The sequence below is a fragment of the Microtus ochrogaster genome, chromosome 16 (genome assembly GCF_000317375.1).
Source record: "Microtus ochrogaster isolate Prairie Vole_2 chromosome 16, MicOch1.0, whole genome shotgun sequence".
NCBI classification, from domain to species: Eukaryota; Metazoa; Chordata; class Mammalia; order Rodentia; family Cricetidae; genus Microtus; species Microtus ochrogaster.
The window spans coordinates 44,766,638-44,787,999 of NC_022018.1; the positions used below are offsets into that span (position 1 = coordinate 44,766,638).

The window sequence follows — 21,362 nt, forward strand, 5'->3', positions numbered from 1 at the left end:
CACCTTGCAGAGACAACTCCTACAACTGAAGACAGGACATAGAACTTCTGTATTTGTGTTCAAGTTTATTCACAATACTGATAAAAATGTCATTATCCTCTTTGCCTTTTTTTAAAGTATGGCTACAATCTGAAGTATGCAAGGGAAGGCGATGAGTTAGTCCCATGAAGCTCATATATTTTTAATTTTTTTAACGTTCTTTTTTTTAGAAAAAAAAGTTTTAATGTTTGTTGTTGATTTGATTTAAAAAAAAAAAAAAGGTTCACAAACGCGACAGAACTTTTCTTTGCTGGCTTCAGGACCTGTTCTGTTCTTTTAGGCTCCAGATGAGGGAAAGGGAGTGTTGGTGCTGATGGGGAAGTTGAGGCAGGGCGCTTGAGTAGGCAGCGGCTGCCTCACTGGCAGTCGAGAGAGCAGTCCCGAGGACCGGGGACGAGGGGCGGCGCGGCAGCGCGGCGCGTAGCAGCAGCAGTAGGAGTGGCTGGTCCCGGAGCTGTCACCTGCCGGGTGGGGGAAGGGCGAGTGGGGGACGCGGGCCGGTGAGGCGGGTGGGCGCGGGGTCGGAGGAGAGCCTCACTTTCTGTGTTTCTCTTCTTTGTCACTGCTTTTGGCGCTGTTGTCCGTGTGGCTGTTGGGGTTGTTGCTGAGGTACATTTTGTCCATGGCCTTGAGGGCCTCGGTGAGATAGTTCTGCAGGGCGGTGACCGCTGCACACACCGCCGGGCTGCCGAAGCCATGGGAGATGAGGTTGAAGTGGGTCAAGCAACTCTGGATGCCAGGCTCCAGGATAGGGTTGGGCCGCGAGTTCCCCAGGGGAGATCGGTCCTGGGCCAGCAGGTCAGTGAACTCTTTGCAGATCTGTCTGCATTGGGAACAGAGAGCAAGGTGAAGCTCCAGTCAGGCCTTAGAGGCAGAGGAAAAAGCATCTCTCCCTGCTGTCACCTCTGCCACCTAGGCCCCACCACCACCCCCAGGACCCTAGACCAGGCACTCAGAAGGATGAAGCCTCTCACTGCTAAACCATCTCTCCTCCCTTAAATAGATCCCCTTCCTACCTCAAAAAGACCTTCTCTTCTCACCCCACCCCCCAGGCACAACAAACTTCTGCCTGGATCTTTCTCATTCACAGCAAACACCCTGAACATAGAAAAGCATATTACAGGCTAGGGCTACATGAGGACCAAGTAGAGTTGCACCGGAAGTTAGAAACACAAGTGTCCCTCTTCAGGACTGTAGAACCATCAGTTTTGCTTTTCAAAATATCACTGGAGTTGGCCTCCCACACCCCCAAAGGAACCACAGTCAGAGGTGGTGGACTGTCTGCTCTCACTGACCTTCAAACCAAGTGAGGTTTGAATTTCGACAGAAAGGCAAATTTGGCTTTTTAAAAACAACAGCAGGGCTGGGGAGAGAGCTCACTGGGTAAAGGCTTGACCATACTGCTAAGGACCTGAGTTCAGATCCCCAGAACTCATGCAAAAGTCCAACTTGAAGGCTTATATCTGCAATCCCAAGACTGGATGACAGAGACCAGGGGTGCCCCAGTGATTTGGTGGTCAGCAAATCTAGTAGAAAATGTGAGCTCTCGGGTGACAGACTGTCTCAAAGACCCAGGAGGTCTGGCTGGCCCTGGAAGCCAGCTCTATAGCAGGCCTTCCTGCGATGGTGACCCAGGAAGCAATGTCACCAGGCCCAAGCCTCAGCCTCACAATTTTCTGCTGCTGTGTCCTCCGTCAACACCAGCTTTGGATAATTAAGGACTTCTAAACACGCCTTCTAAGTTTCCAGAAAACATATCAAGACAGTCCTTTTATCTTTAATCAGGAGAAGTCTATTCAGCCCAGGCACCTATGGGAAGATAAACTTGGGCCATCTTGAAACCCGTTTGACAGCTTTCCTGTAGGCTAAAACTACAGGTTAAGTGTGACTGTGAAGCTATCTGTCTCTGCATGTGTGTGTGTGTGGGGGGGGGTAACTTTGGAGGCTAGAAGAGAATGGAAAAATGGAATCCGGATTAGAGGTGAAAGTAGGGTAGTCTTGGTGGCACATTTTCCAGGTCCCGGCTTAATCTTTGCCCTTGGAGAACATGCTGATAAAGACAAAAATGTGGACCTAGGCGAGCCTGGTGGGTACCTTTGAGGACTTGACTCTGTTGTTTTGTTTTGTTTTTTGTTTTTCCATGAAACCACGCTGTCACAAATCCACACCCTTTCAGTGAAATGCCTGTCACATACCACGCACACTCCCATTCAGTTAAAAGTTAGCCAATAAGACAGAGACTGGAGTGAGGGGGAACACAGGGCGCACACTGACAAAACACTCTGCTTCCTCGGGGAAGCAGACTGTGCTCATTCATGTCCGTGCCCTGCCCTCAGTATTCCCAGCACAAGCTGCTCCATAGGAATGGAAAAGAGAAGAAAGCACAGGCTAAGATTCTTTTGACAGTGAACAGCCTAGACCCAGCAGAGGTAAATGCCTTACTTTGTAGCCAGGAGCATGTTTTTTCTTGTCACTTGCTCATTGGGATCGGAATGTTGTCGGTTGAGAAATTCCGCTACTGCTTTGGCAGGAAATTCAGTTTCGCACACGTACCCAAAGTCCCTGGCTAGGTGGACTGCTTCTCCTGGCAAGAGGTAGGAGGAGGGAAGAAGTAAGGGCCAGAGAAGGAAGAAATTGGGATCAAAGTTCCCTTCCCTCTCCACGCCCAACTCCCTTAACTTTCTTCCCTAAAAGTTGGAAGGAACAGAAACCCCTTGTTTTCTTACTTTAGACATTTCTCCTCTGTGAGACCTGGAGACTGTACTCACCCGTGGAAGTGCCAAGTTGGCTTACAAGGTCAAAATGGTTTGAGAATGTTAATCCTCCCTTTTCACCCCCTACCCATCCCTAACTGGTTTCCCCAACTTCCGCTTGAAAATGGCCCCTGCTGTCCCAAACTCACACCTCTCAACACATTCATCAGTGATGTTTCATAATTACTCCTCGAGCGTTTCAGCAAGGGAACAACTGAGAGTTTACATTTTAACTTGATCACATATAATTATCTGTTCATCCAAGCCGATTAACCAGGAGGATTTGAGGGTCACTCCACTGAGTCTGTCTGTGTTGTTGATTTTCGAATCTTTGGTTTTAATTTCCTGAACCAGTTGGTTTTTACTGCAGGGCTTCCTGCCATTAGCTCCAGCTCCGGAAGAACGCATGCGCCAATTAGAGCATCAAAGCCCTCTCCGCAGAGCTTGTTTCCATAAAATGGAGCGGATCACAAACAATAACAGTTCTCCAGAAACTGCCTCCCCGCTGCATCTCTCAACCCCCAGACCAACTCTCACACTCTGTCCTCAGCTGCCACCACCACTTGCATGATGTATAATTTGGGGGGTAGGATATGAATAGTGGGCTTTCTACAGACTACCATTATTTTAATATAATGTAGCTGTATTTGAATTTTGGGACCTGAACAATGGCTGGGGTTGTTTTTTTTTTCTTTTTTAAATTACATTATCATCATATTCAACACCATTTAACACATGGAAATCATAGCGTTCCTCCTCAGAAGCATTTGTTTCAGATGTTTTCTAGAAACTTCCAAAAAAAAACGTATGCAGTGGCAGTATCTCCCCCAACACACTATGCAAATAAGATAAATCTGCCTCACTGAAATACGAATGCGGCCTTAAAACTGCCTGGGAATAATAAATCACCATCTTTTTATTTTACTATTAACATGAGATATAACAGGCCACAAAGAAAAGCACAAGAAAAATCATGCATTCACCCCAGCCCTGAATCCCAACCTTACACCAACTGAATATCAGAAAAAGTTAGGAATCTAGGAGGCAAGAATGTGAGCAGATTCTGGAGACAGGTTTTATATAACTGGACAGGGATGGTGTTTTGGCTTAAGGAATTTGGAAGGGCGTGTGCTAAAAACCTGCCACAAGAAACTCTTTGACAATGTGTCTGCCTCTTTTTCTCTTTCTGTATCTGACCATCCAAATTCTAAAATTGCTCACTTTCTTCCCCTCCTGGAGAGAAAGAAGCACAGTGAAGCAAGAGATGAGAAAGTGTATGTTTGGAAAACAACAACCTACAAGGGCTTTGAACCCTGAGCTTTCAGGATGGTCTTAAATCAGGATGCAGGTCAAAGATTCCCAAATTAATTCAGGAAGTAATGGTCACGCATTTCTCAAATACAGATGTCAGAATAACTTAGGTGATTTACCGCTGAGCTCTTTAGAGGAGGCAGGAACCCTGGGAGTGTGTAACTCTTAGATCTGTGCATTGTTTAGGTCACATTTGTGCTGAGGACAGGGCAAGTTTGTGGAGGGAGGAAGAGCAACATACAGGCATGAGTGTATATAAATAGGTTCTGGACATTTTGTTTTGTTCTGTTTCTTGTTTTTCCTTGACACCCCAGAATTCTGCTCACTTCCAGTTACAGTTATATTCCATGGAAAGGTGAAACCATCCAAGTCCACAAAACACACTCCAACATCTGGCCACTACATATTATCCATTTGCCCAGACAACAATTCCCTTCTAGTTAGCAAGTGGATTCGCTTACCTTCCACTAGAGATGTAAGCAGGGTAACATTGGCAGCTTTGCGTCTCCCTGCTGGCAGATTTAATCCTATTTTATCCAGTTTTTCTCTTAAAGATCTTCCTCCATTCTTAGACTTCGCCCTGTTTCATAAACACGTGGAGACAGGGATTTAGAAAATACTGACTTGCTCTTCGTCATATTATAGCCATTTTGAATACTTCCTGAAACATGTTCTTAAAAACTGAGAGGCAGGACCCCAAGGCAGGGGACAAGAGCCTAAGGAACTAACTGTACAGAAAGATCATAGGAGATAAAGGCTTGTCCAACTGTAGAGCACCCACTGTGTTCAGTTACAGTTGCAACTACTGTGGCAGGTTGGGAGCTTTTCACTTTCCAGTTCTCTGAAGAACAACACACACAGACAGACACACACACACACATCTGAACTCTGGAGTTGGAGGTATTCTTGAGATCAGCCTATAACTGTGTGTTTTCCCTGTTGCTACAAGAACATAAAGCCCAGTGGGGTCTTTAAATTGTCTTCACAAGGTCTGCTGTTAGGTTGTTCCCAGTAACCAAAGTTATCATCACGCTCACATTTCATACTCTGGCTTTGGTCCCAATGGGAAATGCATCTCGACAACTGTTTACACGCCACGTCAGGAGCGTAACTGGAAATGCCAAAAGGATGAGGGCTGATAGCAGCCTTCAAAAGTCTCCCCGATTTCAGAGACAACGGAGGCACTTCTAAATAGATGTCTAAATAGACTCCCATAATCAGAAAGTGGTTAAGATAAATTGTTTAAATAAAACAGCAAATTAATTAATTTCAGATTTTATTCCCTACTCAAGTGGTTCTTTAATTGTGTGGATTAGATTATACTCCCTTAGGTAAGCAGTCTCTGATATTGGTGATGGGGGAAGGGGAGGAAAAAGCAAGAGGACAGAGAAAGATCTGTGGCAGTAAAAGAGCTCAGGGGAAAAACAAAACAAATGACTGAATGAAAATGGGAGTCGCTGATATTAATTCTGCAAAACCCTCTAAGAGGATGTAGGTGGGCTGTACCCACCAAGGCCCACCTCCAGGGAAAAAAGTTAGATAGTGAATTATGGTCTTATATGGAGAAGATAGTAAGAGACATACTTTTTGGTCAAAACTAATAGTAAGTCTACAACTCACACCGTTGGGTAGACTTCTAAGATGGAGAAGGACACACAACTGGCCCTTGTGAAATCTTATCTACTAAAGGGCTCACTCCACCTCAGAGAGGTAAGAATCCTGTGTTAACGGATGCAGTCCCCGAGAGCGACTACATATAATGAATAGAAACTGGAAATGTGCCCTGAACACTGCCTGTCACATATCACAGTAAATCAGAACCCTCAAAAGCCATTGCCTCTGGGGTTGGGGGTAGGGGATGCCTTCAGGAGGGAGATGCCAGCAACCAGGGTAGGGGAAGCATGCAGCAAGCAGAAGTCATTCTCTTGCTTTACTTGGGAACCAGGCTCCACTCAAGGGCGGCCGGTTCCCATCAGATACCCTACAGTGTGGTAAGGCAAAGCAAGGAGCCCAGAAGTTTTCCTGAGCTTGTAACCTGTGCGCAACCAGGGAAAAGGCAGCTGCACGGCGCCCCATGGCTGTCAAGGCAGGGATTGAGCCCACAGCAGTGAGAGCTGCGCGTGCGTGCTGAAGAAAGCCGAGTCCCCAGAGTGCGCAGGCGCATCGCCTCACTCTCCCCCCCCTCACTTCTAGCCCCGCCCACCAGGCTCCCCTCTCCTCCCCGCCCCTTTTCCTGCCAGCGTGCCGGACGGCTACTGCCCCGCGCAGGCGCACTGGGGCCGCGTCCGAAGGGCGGGGCGGGGCGAGGTGGGCGGGGCGGGGCGAGGTGGGCGGGGCCGAGCGTCACCTCCGCAGCACTCCGCCCAACAGCGACGCGTTGAGACACTCGGGCGGTGAGAGGCGCCGCTGTACTTCCGCCACCGTGACCTTGTACTTCGAGGTGGAGCTGAGGAGCGACAAGCGACCCGGAACTGAACAGAAGACTTCGTTGGGGTTCACCACGCCACCGAAGAGGTTGTCCTTGTTGATGGGGATGGCGGAGACGGCGTTGCTGTTGGACTTGGACAGGGACACAGGGCCTGCGGAGACAGACGCGCGTGTTGAGGGGACCGGCCGACCGCGCGCTGCTCAGCTCAAGAATCCCGCAGAGGCTTCCTGCCATCAGCCTTGCTGCAAGCTGTCTAGAGGTGGCTGGTGCTGTCGCTACCCCCGGGGCTCGCGGAGGGGCTCCGGAGAGATGGAGATGGTGTTTGTTTGGGGAGACAGCGGGTGGGTTTCATGTGCAAACCCCAGGACAGGGTTGATGTGGTCCGGGTTTTGCGGACTAAAGGCTCAGTGCGGAAAGAAATTGCCGTTAAAACCAGCGGATAGTTTCGATGGCTGCAGCAGCCAGTAAATGAACATTCCATTTAGCTGACTGGCAAGTGGCGGATTCTGTTGTCACACACAACACGAACGTCTTTTCATCGATAGACCCTTATGTTCCATTTTGAAAGACACTCGGGTTTTGGAGATCATTCCAAGCCCAGTTTTGAACGGGACTCAAGAATAGGCCTACAGTTGAACACTAGGAATGCATCCTTTTGTTGAGCAAATACTAAATGAACCCTGTCTGCCTAAGTCCCTTCAAAGGGATGGGGGTTAGGACATCCAATCAGTTAAAACCATAAGCTCTTCATTGTTGGACCTACCATTGTTAGAAAACAAATTCAAGCAAGACGAGGGGTCTATTTCTTAACACCAATATAATTCAGATGCATCGGCAACCATTTAAGTACAATGCATTTGAGTCTTAAAATTCCACATGGAGATATATAATAATAAACACACAATCTCATCACAACGCTTCTCATGTTTTTTTGTTATTGTTATTGTTTGTTTTGTTTTGCTAATGAGGATATTCTAGTCATATGGGGAGGTGAGGGGCTCTAGGTTTTGGATAGATCACTTGTGACATTAATAGCTCTGGGGAGGCTAATAGAGACAATAGGAGTTAAACGAACTCTTGAGAGATTACTAATAAAAGAGCCAATTATCATGTCGACTTGGAAAGAGCACCTCTTAAGATTTATCCCTTGTACATCTAATTTGACATGACAAAGACTTCACAAATGCAAAAAATGAAACTTTAAACTAGCTAACAATATACTGATTGGAGTTAGAAATGAGAACATTTTCTCTACCATCGTCCTCTGGTGGTGCCTAGAACCCTGAAATTATTTCCCCCATAACAACAACAAAAAAATACTGCTACTGCATTTAATGCAAGAAACTTTATTTCTACCCTCTAAGCACAATGCCGATGATAAATTCATTCAAACCACGTAACACATTTTTAACAATCTCTTTTCTAAATACGTAGGTCAATAGTGGCATCTTCAAGATGCTACTTTTGACCAAAAGCTAAATTTTTGTTAACCCAATTCTCCAAGTTTTAAAGCCCTGAGAATCCATCAAGAGACTAGAAACAAAACCAGAGAGCATGCAAGTTTTCTTCCCCCAATAGAGTGCTTTTTTCATCTGTCTTTTCATTAATATTAAATTATTTGTATTATTTCAGCTTGATACACTTTTTAACCCTCATGGCCTTTAACTCCACACAATGAATTAACTATGAAACCATTTCCAAATTGAAATGCCACTTCCAAATCAGGTCAACTATGGCACATTTCATTGTGTCCAAATATGATTAAACTAAATTCAGCGCCAAAATCGTGATCTGAACAAAGCTAGCCTGTTGCCATTACCAAGATTCCGAAAGCCGGTTCTTTAAGCGCTGTTCTTCTGTGCCTATCTATTTGCTAATTCTGAGCCTTTAGGAAATCCTATTTGAAAAAAAATAAATACAGCCCGGCAAGTTCTTTTAAATAGCACTCTGCCTGTAAGGACATGCTTGGAATGCAGAAGGAAATGGCTTACCTTTCTTAATTACAGTTTGATCTGGGATGTTAATACCGGGGTCTTCTACATGCTGCAACAAAAGGATACACATGAATGTAAGTGTATAATCAAAACAAAAGGAAATGAATATTCCCTGGAAGGTGGGGGAGGGGACGGTGGAGGATGGGAGTGCCCCCCCATAATGACATTTATATATAAACATCTCATCTTGGCTTACTGAATTTAGAGGTTTAAAACTCGAGAGGTTTTACTGTACACCCACAGCCCATTTCTCCCCCCCCCCACAACCCCTGCAGATAATCCACATTGAAGAGGACAGGAAGGGGAATAAAACTTTCTTTGAAAATTAAATGAAGTTTGGGAGTTCCTAATCTTTCTCACAGGCATCTCAACCTTTAGAAATGTACCTAGCTTTAGCAGCTCTAAGCAGCTCAGGAACCTTGGGGATCCCAGTGTCCAGGCAGCCAAGGCCAAGGAAACACAATAGAAGAAATGACAGGGGCGGGAGCAAGAGCAGATTGTTGGAAACCCAGCAGGTAACGCAACAAAGCACCAACACACACACACACACACACCTTCACTCAAGGAAAACTAGAAATAATTTTTCTCAAAAAAGCTGCTGCCTACAGTAAATCTGGCAGGAATGTGGAACTATGGAACTATCAGGGACAAAAAGCCTCTGAGGCTGCCTTCCCGTTGTCCAGCAGCAGTGTGGGGCGCCCCCCCTTCTCTGTCTCTCTTGTCTCCCTCTCTTTTTACAGATGGATGGGTATACATGTGCATGTGTGTATGTGTGTATATGTGTGTGTGCTAGAATCAAAACGTGATTAGAAAGTAAAATGAAATCATGTTTTCTAATGCAGAAACTGACAGGCAATATAATGTCTGGCTGTGTTTACAAATTAGCACCAGGGTTGCTGAGAGAGAAGATTTCGCAATCGTTACCAAGCACAGGCATTGCCATTTAAAAAACTATTACTTCCTTCTCTAGTCTTTGTCCAACAATAATACTGATTCGAACATTTTCCATTCTGTCTTGGATTTATGCTCCTGTTAATTGTGCCTGATCGCAATGATTCCGGGTGGATGGTACTAAGTTGCTTTATTACAGGTTTTATTATACTCAATGCTCTCATTTGTAACTTGCCTAAAGTGCTTCTGGATTTAAGTATAATTAAATTGAGAAATGTTCAGAAATGACTACCGCTGCAGTTCTTGTGTTTTAACTATATGGGGAAATATGATCCCTTTATGCATGCACCCTAAACCCATAAAGTAAATGTACTGTGGCATAATACTTTTATTTCTGTTATTTCTAGCTAGACCTTGTCCAAACAGGGAAGACTGTTAAGTTTAAAACCCCACTGAGATATTAATGATTAAATAATTTTCACCATTGACTTGATTTTCTTAAATATTTAGCAGTCATTCTTATTAAAAGTTAACTGTGGCAGCAATGAGAAAATTGAAAACAACCCTTTTCCTGACCCAAATTCCTTTGAAAGATTTTTTTTCCTTGAAAGGTGGGGGAGGGTGGGAAGAACAGCAACTGAGTTTCTTGTTTTTGTATGATCATTTGGTTAATTTCTCCTACTGACCAATTTCAGCACAAAGAGTGACCACACAGCTATGAAGAATCCCCCCCAACCACAGGATATTTTTGCAGAAGTAAACCTATTTCCAATGCACAGGCTTAAGATACTATTTTGCTATTGGAGTGTTCCCAGAAAGCAGGCAAAGAAAAGAATTCAGAGACTCTATGAGAACGAAAACTAAAATCATAACTTCGAGTTTTGTTCAAAATTAATTTTATGAAATATTGCCTCAGATTCACTAAGCATCATTTTCTAAAAACATATAAATATGAACACACACACACAACACACACACAACTCACTAAGCCTTGCATTGGATCAAGTGCCTGCTTTCCTGTGTTCCATGCAAGGCTGTTAAGCATAACTAACAAATTTCAGTGATTAACTGGGCTAAATGAGAGAGGTAATAAATTTTCTATTTTCCTGTAGAACTTCAAGAACGTTTTAAATCTGCCAGGCAATCAGGTAAGTTCATGTGGCCCGTTTTCCTTACAATCTAATTCGGCAATCATTAAACTGTCAACAGACATACCGCTGCTATATTTGATGCAGTAATTTGAAATAGCATTTAAGCAAAAATCACATCCAGATACATTTCCTTTCCAAAGAAAAGTACCTTTAACAGAAGCCTTTACAGCGTTTAATATATATATATATACTCTAATTCCATTTCAGGAAGATTGTGAGAAAACCATAAATTTATAGAGCTGAAGTTGGGATGCTGGCTGCAATTTAATTTTAAAAAGTATTTTCAAATTATCAATAGCCTGAGTTACATTGTAAACAGTACATGTGCTGAGGCCGTCCTTATTTAGAAATCATTTTAAACCGCATTTATTGATAACTGAATTAGAACTCAACGCAGCGCCCAATAGTCTCCAAACATTTAATTGAATATGCAGTGTAGCAGATTCTGATAGGCGTTGGGAACCTAGCTAATGATTTATGAGGTCACCACTTAGCACCCCCAGGAAGAGAAGAAAGCTGCATTTTAAGGTCCCTGTGCTTGGATTTGCTACTTGCTTCCCTTTGATCAGGATAGGGGAGGCATAACTTCTGGGTTTCACTAATGCTTATAAAACCCGGTTCAAGGACCTTTTTTCTGAGTCTCTCACACTTTCTTTTACTTTGTGAGCGCCTTTGAGCAGCTCTCTGGGCTAAATGTAACCTCTTTCCTAGAACAGCGAGAAATCCCCACGACACATTCAGCAATGGAATTAAATACTCCCCCACAATGTACACAGTTTATTGTCACGGAGAGAGACGCTACAATGAAGGGTGACAATCGCCTGATCTATTTCTGTGTTGGCTCGAAGTGGTGACCCAGGCATTGTTGTGCGAGCCCCAGGAAGCATTGTTCTCAATTACTTTTTCATCTTTAAATCCAGTGATTTAAGCGAGTATCACTTCCAGTCCCAATTAAATTATTATTGAGGAAAACCAAGGCCCCCGCAGGCCTGGACTCCTTGAAGCTTCCGGGAGGGCAGGTGAGCCTAGCGCTGCGTTCCCTCCCCGCAGCCCGCAGTACCGCCTCTTACCGGGACGTCCTCGATGGCGTGAGGTAAGGAGTGAATCGGGAGGTCCCCGAGCCCGGAACCGAGCCCGTGTGGGCCGTGCAGGAGGTCCTCGTGCCGCCGGTAGTCCCTGCGAGGGTCCAGGCCCGACAGCTGGTGGGGTAACCCCCGGTGCGTGTGCAAGAGCCCAGACTCCTGGCTCTGCCTCTGGCCGGGCCAGCCCGGGTGCTGCGGCTGTGGCTGGGCGTGCAGGGGGTTCAGGCTGTAGGGGTCGTTGACGTGGGAGTAAGGATCTTGCGACTGAGGGTAGATGGGCTGGTAGGGCGGGGGGAAGTAGGGAGGCTGGAAGTCGGCATTGGGGGTATGGGACAGCGGCGGGGCGCTGGTGTAGGGAGATTGACCTACAGTGCCCAGCTGGGGCAACCGTGCAGTCCCGTTGCTGGTGCCGTCGTGACGGTCCTGGAAGAAAGCAAGACGAAAGGGAAAGAATAAGAAATGAGCGCAGAGTTAGCTGCCCCCACTAAATCCTTTCCCCAAGCCGGTGTGGGGAAATCACCCATTCCCCTCCGCAGGACGCTGGGGTGTGTGTGTGGGGGGGGGTGTCTACGCTACATTTGTTCGCATTGGAAAATACCCAAGAAGTGGAGCAGGCCTTTCCAAAACACGCAAAGAAATCAGAATATGTAAATCTAGGGGTACTGCAGACTCTCCCAGACATTCTTCTCCAAGGAGGAAAGGAGATGCAAAAAGGATGTCCTGTAGTATAGCCCTTAATACCCGCAGTACCAAACCTCCCTTAAGCAAAATTCAAACAGCCACTAAATATTAAACAGCAGAAGCGGCCTTTGCTTTTCCCGGATCTGAACCTGTCTGCCACTGCGTTATTGTTTACTCTTCCTTTAATCTGGAGGGGGAAAATCATAAACCTTCAAAGACTATTACCATTTCACGACTATTTAAATAGAAAACATGTTTCGCACAGGGGCCGTAAGAAAGCACACGTTTAAATTACCAGCTTAAAGGCTTTAACTGCATGGTTGAAGTGGGGCGGAGGGGGGGGGTCTGTCTTTTCAGCTTCCTCTGTTAGGAGGTTTTTACACGGCAGGGTTGTTTTATGATATGAATGGGGAGTAAGGGACGCCGAGCCAGGGTTTAAAATAGACTGATCTGCCTTACCGGGTTCTTTTTAAAAGAAAGAGGAGCACCCCGGGGCGGAGGCCCCCGCCCCTTCCACCCCAGCCCCAAAGGGCAAAAGAAACCCCTCACTTTACGTTCAAAGCAAGCCAAGAGTGGGTTCCAGAGACCCGGAACCCTCCAAGGTTCAGCCTCAAGGCCCCGGGCTAGGGGACGCACCGGGGCGTCTTTCACTCCCCTACAGACGGATTAAGCATCAGAAGTGGAGAGCGGCGCTGGAACAAGCGAAGACACAAGGAAATAAAGAGGAACCAGGCGAGAAACTGGCCCAGGGAAAGAGCTGCGGGGTAGGTTTGCGTGAGCCGAGGGGTCTAGCAGGGATAAGGTAGTGACGACGCGTTGGGTTTGGGGGATGGAAAGAGCCAGAGTAAGGAGGAAAGCGGGATAGAAATGCAAATGGAAAGAGTTGTCCACAAGGAACCCGGGCCGAGAAGCCCTGGATCTCGGGCAGTAATTCGGCTGCGGGTTTCGGGAACAGAATTCCTAAGGAAACAGGGATGGGTGGGGGTGGGGTGGGACTCACCATAGCTGAAAAACTGTGAACTAACATCTGCGAAGAGTCTGGGGTAACCAGTCAGGGTGGAAAAAAAACAAAAACAAAACAAAAATGCCAAAAACCACCACGCCTGGAGCACCCGGCGGCCCGGCGGCCCGAGAGAGCCCCACACAAAAGATTCTGAGAGCCCCGCGCCACCCAGGACTCCAGTCACCGCGCGGACGCTCCCGCGAGCGCCGGAGCCCCGCTCGGATCCATCCGAACTTGTACCACCGAGTCGCGCGGCGCCTTCAGCTGGTCAAACCCACGATCCTGCCGCGATCGGTTAAGATTCAAAGTTCTTTAAGAAAAAAAACAAAAACACCAACCAAACAAAAAATGCAAAAAAAAAAAAGAGAGAAAAGTGTGTGTGTGTGCGTGCGTGTGTGAAGTGTGTGTGTGTCTGTGAGTGTTCCTTAATCCGTGTCTCCCCCTCTTTTCTTAGCGGCGGCTTCACTTCAGCTTCTAATAACCGCGCTGGGCAGCGTTCCTGGAGCCTCCTAATAGCAGATATTCATGACTATTAATATTACACGAATACTTAATAAGGGAAGAATGCCTGGAAATCGAGCGTGAAGCGGAGAGGCAACTCGCGCCGGAGCCGGCTCTCAATGCAGTCATTGACGGGAGTCTCAGTGTAGCAAATCGGAGGTGGGGAGAGGGAGCGCGAGAGACAAAAAGCGGGCGACGGAGGGAGCGGGCGAGCGTGCGGGGGGCCGCGGCGCGGCGTCTGGCGAATCACAGCGAAGGGGCAACATTTTAAAAGGTTGCAGGGCCTGCAAAAGTGAAAGAGAAAGAAGGCGAGAGAGGGAGGCCGAGGGGCGAGAGCGCGAAGAGGGAGGATGTGTCTGCGTGCGTGCGCGAGAAAGAAAGTGTGGGCGACAAGAGGAGAGAGGAGAAGAGAGAGGGAGGGAGGAAGGAGGGAGCTCCGGGGAGGAGGAAGGGAGGGAAGGAGGGAGGGAGGGGGAGGAGGGGGCCGAGCCGGAGCTGCGGAGGGGGAGCCCGCGGGGGAGGGGGAGGGGAGAGGAAGCGAGGGAGGACTATCGGACCTAAAAGGCTGGGGCAGACCTCGGGATGGAGCGGGGGTCGCGCGCCGCGGGTTGGAGCTCCCGGGACCCGCGCGCGGCTGCCCACCGGGTTCTGTGTCTGGGAGGTGCTTCCCGCCGCTCTCCGGCCGCGGGATTCTCTGCTGCGCGGCGGGGCCTGGGACTCGGGACTCGGCTGCCCGCTGACGCGCTGCTCCTCCATGACCAGGCGTCCCGCCTGAGACCGGTCCGCCCGCTTCTCCAACCCTTGTCTTCCGCCCGGTCGCGCGAGCTGCCTTCCCTAGGACCTCGGGGCCGTGAGCTCCTCGCCTGCGACTGTTCTGATCTCGCCTGGTCCCTGGACCCGGTTCCGGGAGCCGGAGTCCGGACGCAGCCCCGGGCGCGCACAGACGCGAAGCGGCCCAGCCTAGGCGCCTCTGGCAAGGGCTCGCGGCTCCCGGCACAAACCCGTCGGACTGGCTGGGCCACTCCCGCCGACACCCCCCAGATGACAGGGCTAGCTCTCCCCGCGCGTCGCCGCTGCCAGTCTGCCCGCCCGGTTGTCGGAACAAGCGGCACCTCGCCTCTTGCGTGTCCCTGCAGAGCCTCAGCCAAATCAGACAACTCCAAGCCCGTTCGGAAACCCGAAATCCCTGCTCTAGCGCTAGCTAACCCGCCGCCACCAAAGTTGTTCAAATTGCCCAGACTTTTTTTTTCTCCTTTCCTACTCCATTCTCATCACCCACCCACTCTCACCCACCTCCAGAGTCTCTCTGGGGGTCCAAATTCATCTCACCCCCTACCCCTCGAGACCCCTTGGGTGTGTGGAACCACGCGAGGGCTATCAACCCTCCCACTCAGGACCCCGGCAACCAAAACTGAGTTTTAGGCTCCGAGAAAGTTAAAAAAAAAAAAATCTCCAGGCTGGGGAAGAAACTCAGAACCCTAAGAAACGAACTGTTCTCAGAGAGAAACAGTGGTGCCCAGGCCTGTCGGCAAAAGGCACCCTTAGCCTCTAAAACAAAGTGTCTGGTCCTACGTGGGCTCCCCGCGCCCCTCCTGGCCCGCCACAGGAGCCCCCAGAGATGTGCAGATCCTGATGGGGTGCCACCTGGTGTCCCATCCACCTGGTTGGGGATGGGAAGGGGTAAAGGGGGTACCACAAAGGAGAAAGATGCAAGATAGTATAAAAAAAAAAAAAGGAAAAAGGGAGGGAGTGGGTGACACTTCCTTCACACGAACCCAGTTCCTGATTTCAAGAGAGAATCCTTGCCTCTGTGCCCCCCGCACAGATGCTTCTGCCGGAATCCCCAGCTCAAAATGCCAAAGGGAAAAGAAATAAAGCAAAAGAACAGCAGACGTCAAGACTGCGACATATTTATTTGGATAATCACGGGTCTCCCACCCCTCCACTGCACCACGCGCTCATCAGCTCCTTTCAATGGGGTTTGTAAAACCAAGGTCGAGGCCCGGATCCCTGCAAGCGGAAGGTTCTTTTTCCATGCCTCCCTGGCTGTTTCAAAAGTCATGCTCTAGGACCCTGAGTTTTAAAATGTATCTCCAAAGGGAGTGCTCTGTGGTCCCAGCGGACTCTTGAAAACCGGTGGTGATCCACAGTCACGCCAGGATTCTCAGGGTCCCGCAGCTAAGCGCCCGCAGGCACAAGTTTCCCCCTGACACAGAGAGGCCGGTAGTGCTTCTGCATCCAGCCACCACCATTGGGGTGTGTCCACCCCATAGCTCGGCGGGAGAAACTGCTTAGAACTTCAAGGAACGTAGGAGCTAAGGAGTGAGCCCAGAGGCTGAGTTGAGGGCTCCCAAGCCGAATTCGCTTACAGGGAGGTGCGGCCCAGGTCAGAGCGAAGTGTGTGGACCCTTCTCCAAATGCAAGAAGGGAACCTCATTAGAAAGAAAAGAATGAATGAAAGAAAAGAGAATATTAATCTCAGAGAGTAGGTGAAAGTGGGAACATTTTCTTTTTTCTTCCTGTTACTGTGGGTGTCCCCAGATTCTTGCTCAAGAGACACTGGAGTGCGCAGGCACGTGCCTAGTTGCTAGCAATTGTTTAAAAAAAAAAAAAAAAAAACCACAAGCTTGTCCCTTAGTCCCACTCTCAGGCAAACCCAAAAGTAAGCAGAAAAAAAGGGGGCGGAAAGTGGGACACGAGCTTCAAAGGACAAAAGTGAAAGAAGCAAGAACCGTGTCCACCCTCTCCCGCTTCTCCCCCGTGCTCTTCGGGCGAATTCGAGGGGCGGGCGCAGCGCTGGTGAAAGTTTTTTCCACCCGCATTTCGCAGCTAGCTGCATGGAGAGGAGGAGGAGAGGGAGGGTCGATCTCCAAGCCAGTGGCCGCAAGGATGACTGAGCCGGCGCAGCCCTTACCTCACAGTCTTCGTACTTGATATTATCCGTCAGTTTCCAAAGCATTTTCATGGATCGGCGTGATCGGATTTGCCCCTCTGCGCCTCGCACCCCAGCGGAGCTACTCTCTAGGTTAGCGCAAAGTGCGGGCTGCGGGCGGTGAGCACAAGAGGAGGAGGAGGAGAGGAGGGCGAGGAGGAGGAGAAGGGTAGGAAGGAGGAGGAGGGAGAGGAGGAGGAGGGCCAGGAGGAGAAGGGCGAGGAGGGAGGAGGAGAGAAGGGTTAGAGAGCTCCCGTGTGCGCTCGGAGATCTCCCTCTAATGGTAGAAACTTTTCCCTTTTCCTGCTCTTCACCAACAGCCTAATCGCCTCATTAGCATATCAACAATAGTCCAATTGCTCGCCAGGACCACACTCTGCCGCCGGCCGCTCCGACCCAGGTATAAAGGCCTCTTCAAGCTGCGAACTTGCTCCCCAGAGCACACGCCCTCATGCCTGCTTGCTAGCCCAACAGCTCTGCCCAAAGCTCCATCACCCTCCCTTGCTCCAGAGGCCCCTAGCCCGGCCCAATTTCATCCCTTTTCCCTTCGCCTGTCTTCGGATCCTGCCAGCCAAAGATGCCTTGGATAAAGCTCCGTAGTACGCAGGGTACCACCGGCGGCGCCAAGAGACCAACTTTTAGTGTCCCCTAGCCCCCTGCTACTACAGCCGCCACTATCCGATCTGCTTTTCGTCCCCGTCCGATTTTATTAGAATCCATTATGCCTTTCGCAATGAATCGTAACCACCAAACCAGGACCAGCAAAGTCACTCCAGGATTTTTGCCCAACTGGAGATCGCCTCCGCTTGTGGCTGTTACCCCCTCGGGCTGCAGCGCCCTGGGAGTTTTATTAGCTTTGCGCTTTCCCCCAGGTTGGAGATTCTGCCAACCGGCTCCGGTGGCTCGGTTGGGGTTTGCGATCTCCTAATTGCTACGTGTAAAAGTTGTACCCTGAAGAGGTTACTCGACAGCTACGGGGGTTGAATGATTGTGCTCCCGTTTGTGTGAAGCTGGAGCGAACTGACAATTCATCGGCGTGTTTGGGCAGCAAGATTTCCCAGGTGCAGGGTGGACAAGAACATAATTCGGATGGCGGTGTACAGCCGCTTCTGGAGGGAGCCGAAAAGCAGACCCAGGAGCGTCTGAGACTCTCCGTGCCGTGTCATACGTGCATCAAAATAAATCATTGGGAACCAACTCTTCCGGTGCTAATCGGCTCCAGTTTTCCCAAGATTCTCCTTTTTAATTAAAGAAGGACGCGATCCTTCATGATTTGATGCTACTAATGCCGGCGCGTTGGCGGCGCAATGGCCGGCTGGTGAAGAACCCGAAGGAGACACCCCCTTGGCCAAGTGGACCACTCCCCACTCTCCAGCTCCACTCAGGGGCTTACTCGCTCCACCCTTTTAGTAATTATTTTAAAACTAAGAAAGAAACCCTTAAAGACTTTAATGTAATAGTTTGATACGCAGGCATTTCTCTGGCTGACTTTCCCCACTAGCACTCTAAAAAGTATTTTCGTCTTTCTCCTCTTAATTGTGGAGAAGTGCTCAGCAGCAGCAGATCTTATCAGAGACTTCTGACTCACCTGGTTCTTTTCTCTTTGTTTCTTTTCTTTTTTCTTTTTGTTTTTCCCCCCAGAAAATCTCTAGGCCTCCCCTATTATTTCTATAGTGAATCTATCATGGGAGTGAAAACTTCGTGGAATCCAAGCGTTCAGTAACAGGTGGAAGAAAGGCAAGAGAGGGAAGAAGACCACCTGAAGCTGAAGGGGAGCAATTCTTCTTTCTTGAGATCCTACCTTGCTACACCCCCCCACCCAAAAAAAAGCCAGAGCCAAGGCCCGAGGTGACAAGGGAATTCAAATGACTGGTTCCTCCCTAGAGATGACTTCTCACAGTTAAGCAGTTATTTGACTGATGGGTCTAGAAGCTTGGCACCCCACTCCGTCCCGAAAATGGTCAACATTCCAAGCCAGACCCCGCAAGGTTTACCCCAAGGCCTGCTGAGCAGCAAAGTGGCTTGAATCCTGGAGCCCAACCTCTGGGAGGAGCCAGTACCTCCACTTTCCCAGAGGCAGCGACAGCAGGGTGCCCTGTGACCTGTAGGCCCGCTCCTAGGCCTTCGAGCATGGGTTTTTACGTCCTGCGAACTAGGACTTGCCAGGGTGCTTGAGGGAACTCTTAAGTTTCGCTTTCTTTTCCTTCCGTTGTGACCTAGAGGGAAAGGCGTTTGGGGTTTAGATCCTCTCCTATCGAACCCTCATCCCCTCACCTTTCCCTCGCTGCTCAGTGCCCCGCAGATTTCTGGCTCTAAACCAGCTAAGGGCTACTAAACTGTTGTTGTATTCCCGCCAGGGGCACCATTGACGTGCAGATTGGGGCCTGGCAACTCAGTGCCGCCGCCACCCGCGGTGTGGGCACTGATGAAAGAAAGGCTGGGGAGAGCAGTCGGATAGCCCCCGGAGCCAGGCGAAGCTCAGGCTTGCACGGGCTTCATTACTATGATCCATCTCATTGCAGTCAGTGCCGCATCTGGGCAAGGGCTCTAGTTCCCTGGGACAGCAAAGCTAAGCCTGGAGTTAGGGCTGAGGATGTAGGCCTGACCTGAGAAAATGAACTCTATCTCGAGACAGTGACACCAAGGAGAAACAAAGAAACACCAGAACCAGAATTATCTTCTGTATGATCGCATCCATCGAGTCGTGGGGGCGGGGGTATGCTCGAGAGACCAAGCCTGGTGGATGTAGTCCCGTGGGACTCAAAGCCACCAGCTCCAGCCTCTTGTCAAACTTTAAGGCTCTCTCAGTAGCAGGGCTTGGACTCTATCATTCCTGAGGCCTGGTCCCAGCCTCAGCCGACCCTGGGTGATGGGCAGCTTCCCACACCTTGCAGAGAGGTCTTCAAAATTTACTGAAAACTGTCCCAAGCTTCAGCCACCAGAAGGAGAGTTAAGTCCACACCGTGTGGGGAGGGCAGGGAGTGGAGCTTTAGCATTTTTGGCTTGGAGTGGGACTCCCATCCTTAAAAAGTCAACCTAAGTTTGTGGAAGGAGTATTATTTAGTAGTTTGGACTAGGGAGGGAGCATAAAAACATCCACTTGACAAATAAAAGTAAGAAATATAAGAGGAAAACAAGCGCAAAGCTTCCTTTCTCCAACTCCTGGAAATATAATGAAGACGACACCTCTCAGAACTTTAGGGCGGAACTCTCAGGCAAAAAGAGAGAGGGAGGGAAAAAAAGCAAGCCTAACTCCAGGGCCTTGCCCTGGGAGGAGCAAAGTTTTCAGCTTGGGCTTTTCTTTGAGAAGGTCGAAGCCTTTGGTTCAAATTGCCCCTTAAGCTTGTGGCTTACAGGATCTCCTCGCTCTAACCAGGCCTCTGTTGGCTGGGGCAAAAACAAGGCCCCGCGGTTCCTATTATGAAATCCCCGACCGGGGAGAGGTGGCGTGCTGCTTCAACCTGGCTGGAGCCTCCCTTGTTTCCCTGAAAGGATAATGTGTGGAAACACGTTCCCGGGGTGGGCGCCGGGGTCTATGGCTCAGGAAAGGCCAGTAAAAAGCGTCTATCCGCCTTGGGGTGTCCTCGGCCAGGCAGGGTTACCTTTAACAGGCTCTAGTGCTGGAAATTGCAGTCTTTATTCACCACCCACAATTCTGTAGTCCAAGAACCAAAAACCCATCCTAGGAAGTCAAATGAGCGAATCGTTAAACTTTGGGCAAACTTTTAAAAAGTGTCTCTCAAGAAAATGTCATCGGGCTCTGTTCAGTCTTCCGGAACCCCTTTCACCCACCCCAGAAGTCCCCCAAATGCAGGGATACCAGCAGGACAGGTGCACCAGAACCCCACCCGCTCTCGCAGCCCTGGGGTCTAAGGGCGAGGCAGGCACAGCCATGGGGAACCCACACCTCCAGGCCTGCGTCCCTCCCCGCTTCTTAATTAGTCATGCACCTAAGTTTCTGTTGGGGTGAGGGTGGGAAAATGGCTGGAGATCAAGCCACAAGTGACCCCAGGGGCCGCCTGGCCACCTGTAGAACGTGCGCTGGATTTTTCCCCCGGACTCCGGCCCGGAGGGCGGCACTCTTGTCCCCCCAGCGCTGAGGCTGTCGCCTGCGCAGGTTTATCCAGTCTTCTGTCTCCTGGGAGCACTCTTGGGCGCTGCCAGGCGTGCCTCACCAAGGACTCCCCTGCCCAGGGCCACGGCGCTTCTTCTCCGCCTCCCCACTCCCGGCCCCCTCCTCCGCTCCACCCCCGCCCACCTCGGCCCCAGCCAAGGCAAACCCCCGTACCTGCCAGTCCCCCATTTTGGCAAGTAAGGACATCGCGTCTCGGCGCTCCAGGCGACGGATCCCCGCCGGGCATGGGCTGGAGGGCTCTGCCTGGCCCGCTCCCTGGAATCGCTTAGGCAAATCCTTCTTTTTTTACCTGCTCACCAACATCTCACCTGGTCATAAAGAGCTGGGTTGCTACCTGCCGACGCATGCGCGCTGGCCTAGGAATTTACTCCGCCAGCCCTAGTCCCAGCACCTCTCAGAGCTGACCTGGGAAGTGATGGATTTATAGCCACGGCAATCTCACCATCAGCTCCAGCTTTTCC

The 21,362-nt window shown here is 49.6% G+C and overlaps 1 protein-coding gene across 3 annotated transcripts; it reads right to left on the reverse strand.

The window, feature by feature from the left end:
- Window positions 1–518: 518 nt before the first annotated feature.
- Window positions 519–21,087, reverse strand: Tfap2a (transcription factor AP-2 alpha). Of its 3 annotated transcripts, none has more exons than XM_005355068.2 (7): window positions 21,055–21,087; window positions 11,638–12,072; window positions 8,523–8,574; window positions 6,451–6,682; window positions 4,565–4,683; window positions 2,482–2,623; window positions 519–862 (listed from the first exon to the last, which is right to left on the reverse strand). In XM_005355068.2, exons 1-7 carry the CDS (start codon window positions 21,085–21,087, stop codon window positions 574–576), a joined length of 1,302 nt encoding a protein of 433 aa, XP_005355125.1. In that variant the 3' UTR covers window positions 519–573. The 3 variants fall into 3 exon arrangements, with proteins under 3 accessions (XP_005355125.1, XP_026638901.1, XP_005355126.1); XM_026783100.1 differs by lacking the exon at window positions 21,055–21,087 and adding an exon at window positions 16,749–16,820; XM_005355069.2 differs by lacking the exon at window positions 21,055–21,087 and adding an exon at window positions 13,331–13,357.
- Between the last annotated feature and the right edge of the window lie 275 nt (window positions 21,088–21,362).

What these genes read in the sequence shown, in the direction of transcription:
- Tfap2a (XM_026783100.1), bottom strand. Translation starts at nt 16,799, where the DNA reads ATGAAAATGCTTTGGAAACTGACGGATAATATCAAGTACGAAGACTGT. An exon ending in ACGCCATCGAGGACGTCCCG is followed by an intron (nt 8,575 to 11,637) that starts GTAAGAGGCGGT and finishes CTTTTGTTGCAG; the next exon opens with CATGTAGAAGACCCCGGTAT. An exon ending in TCAAACTGTAATTAAGAAAG is followed by an intron (nt 6,683 to 8,522) that starts GTAAGCCATTTC and finishes CTGTCTCCGCAG; the next exon opens with GCCCTGTGTCCCTGTCCAAG.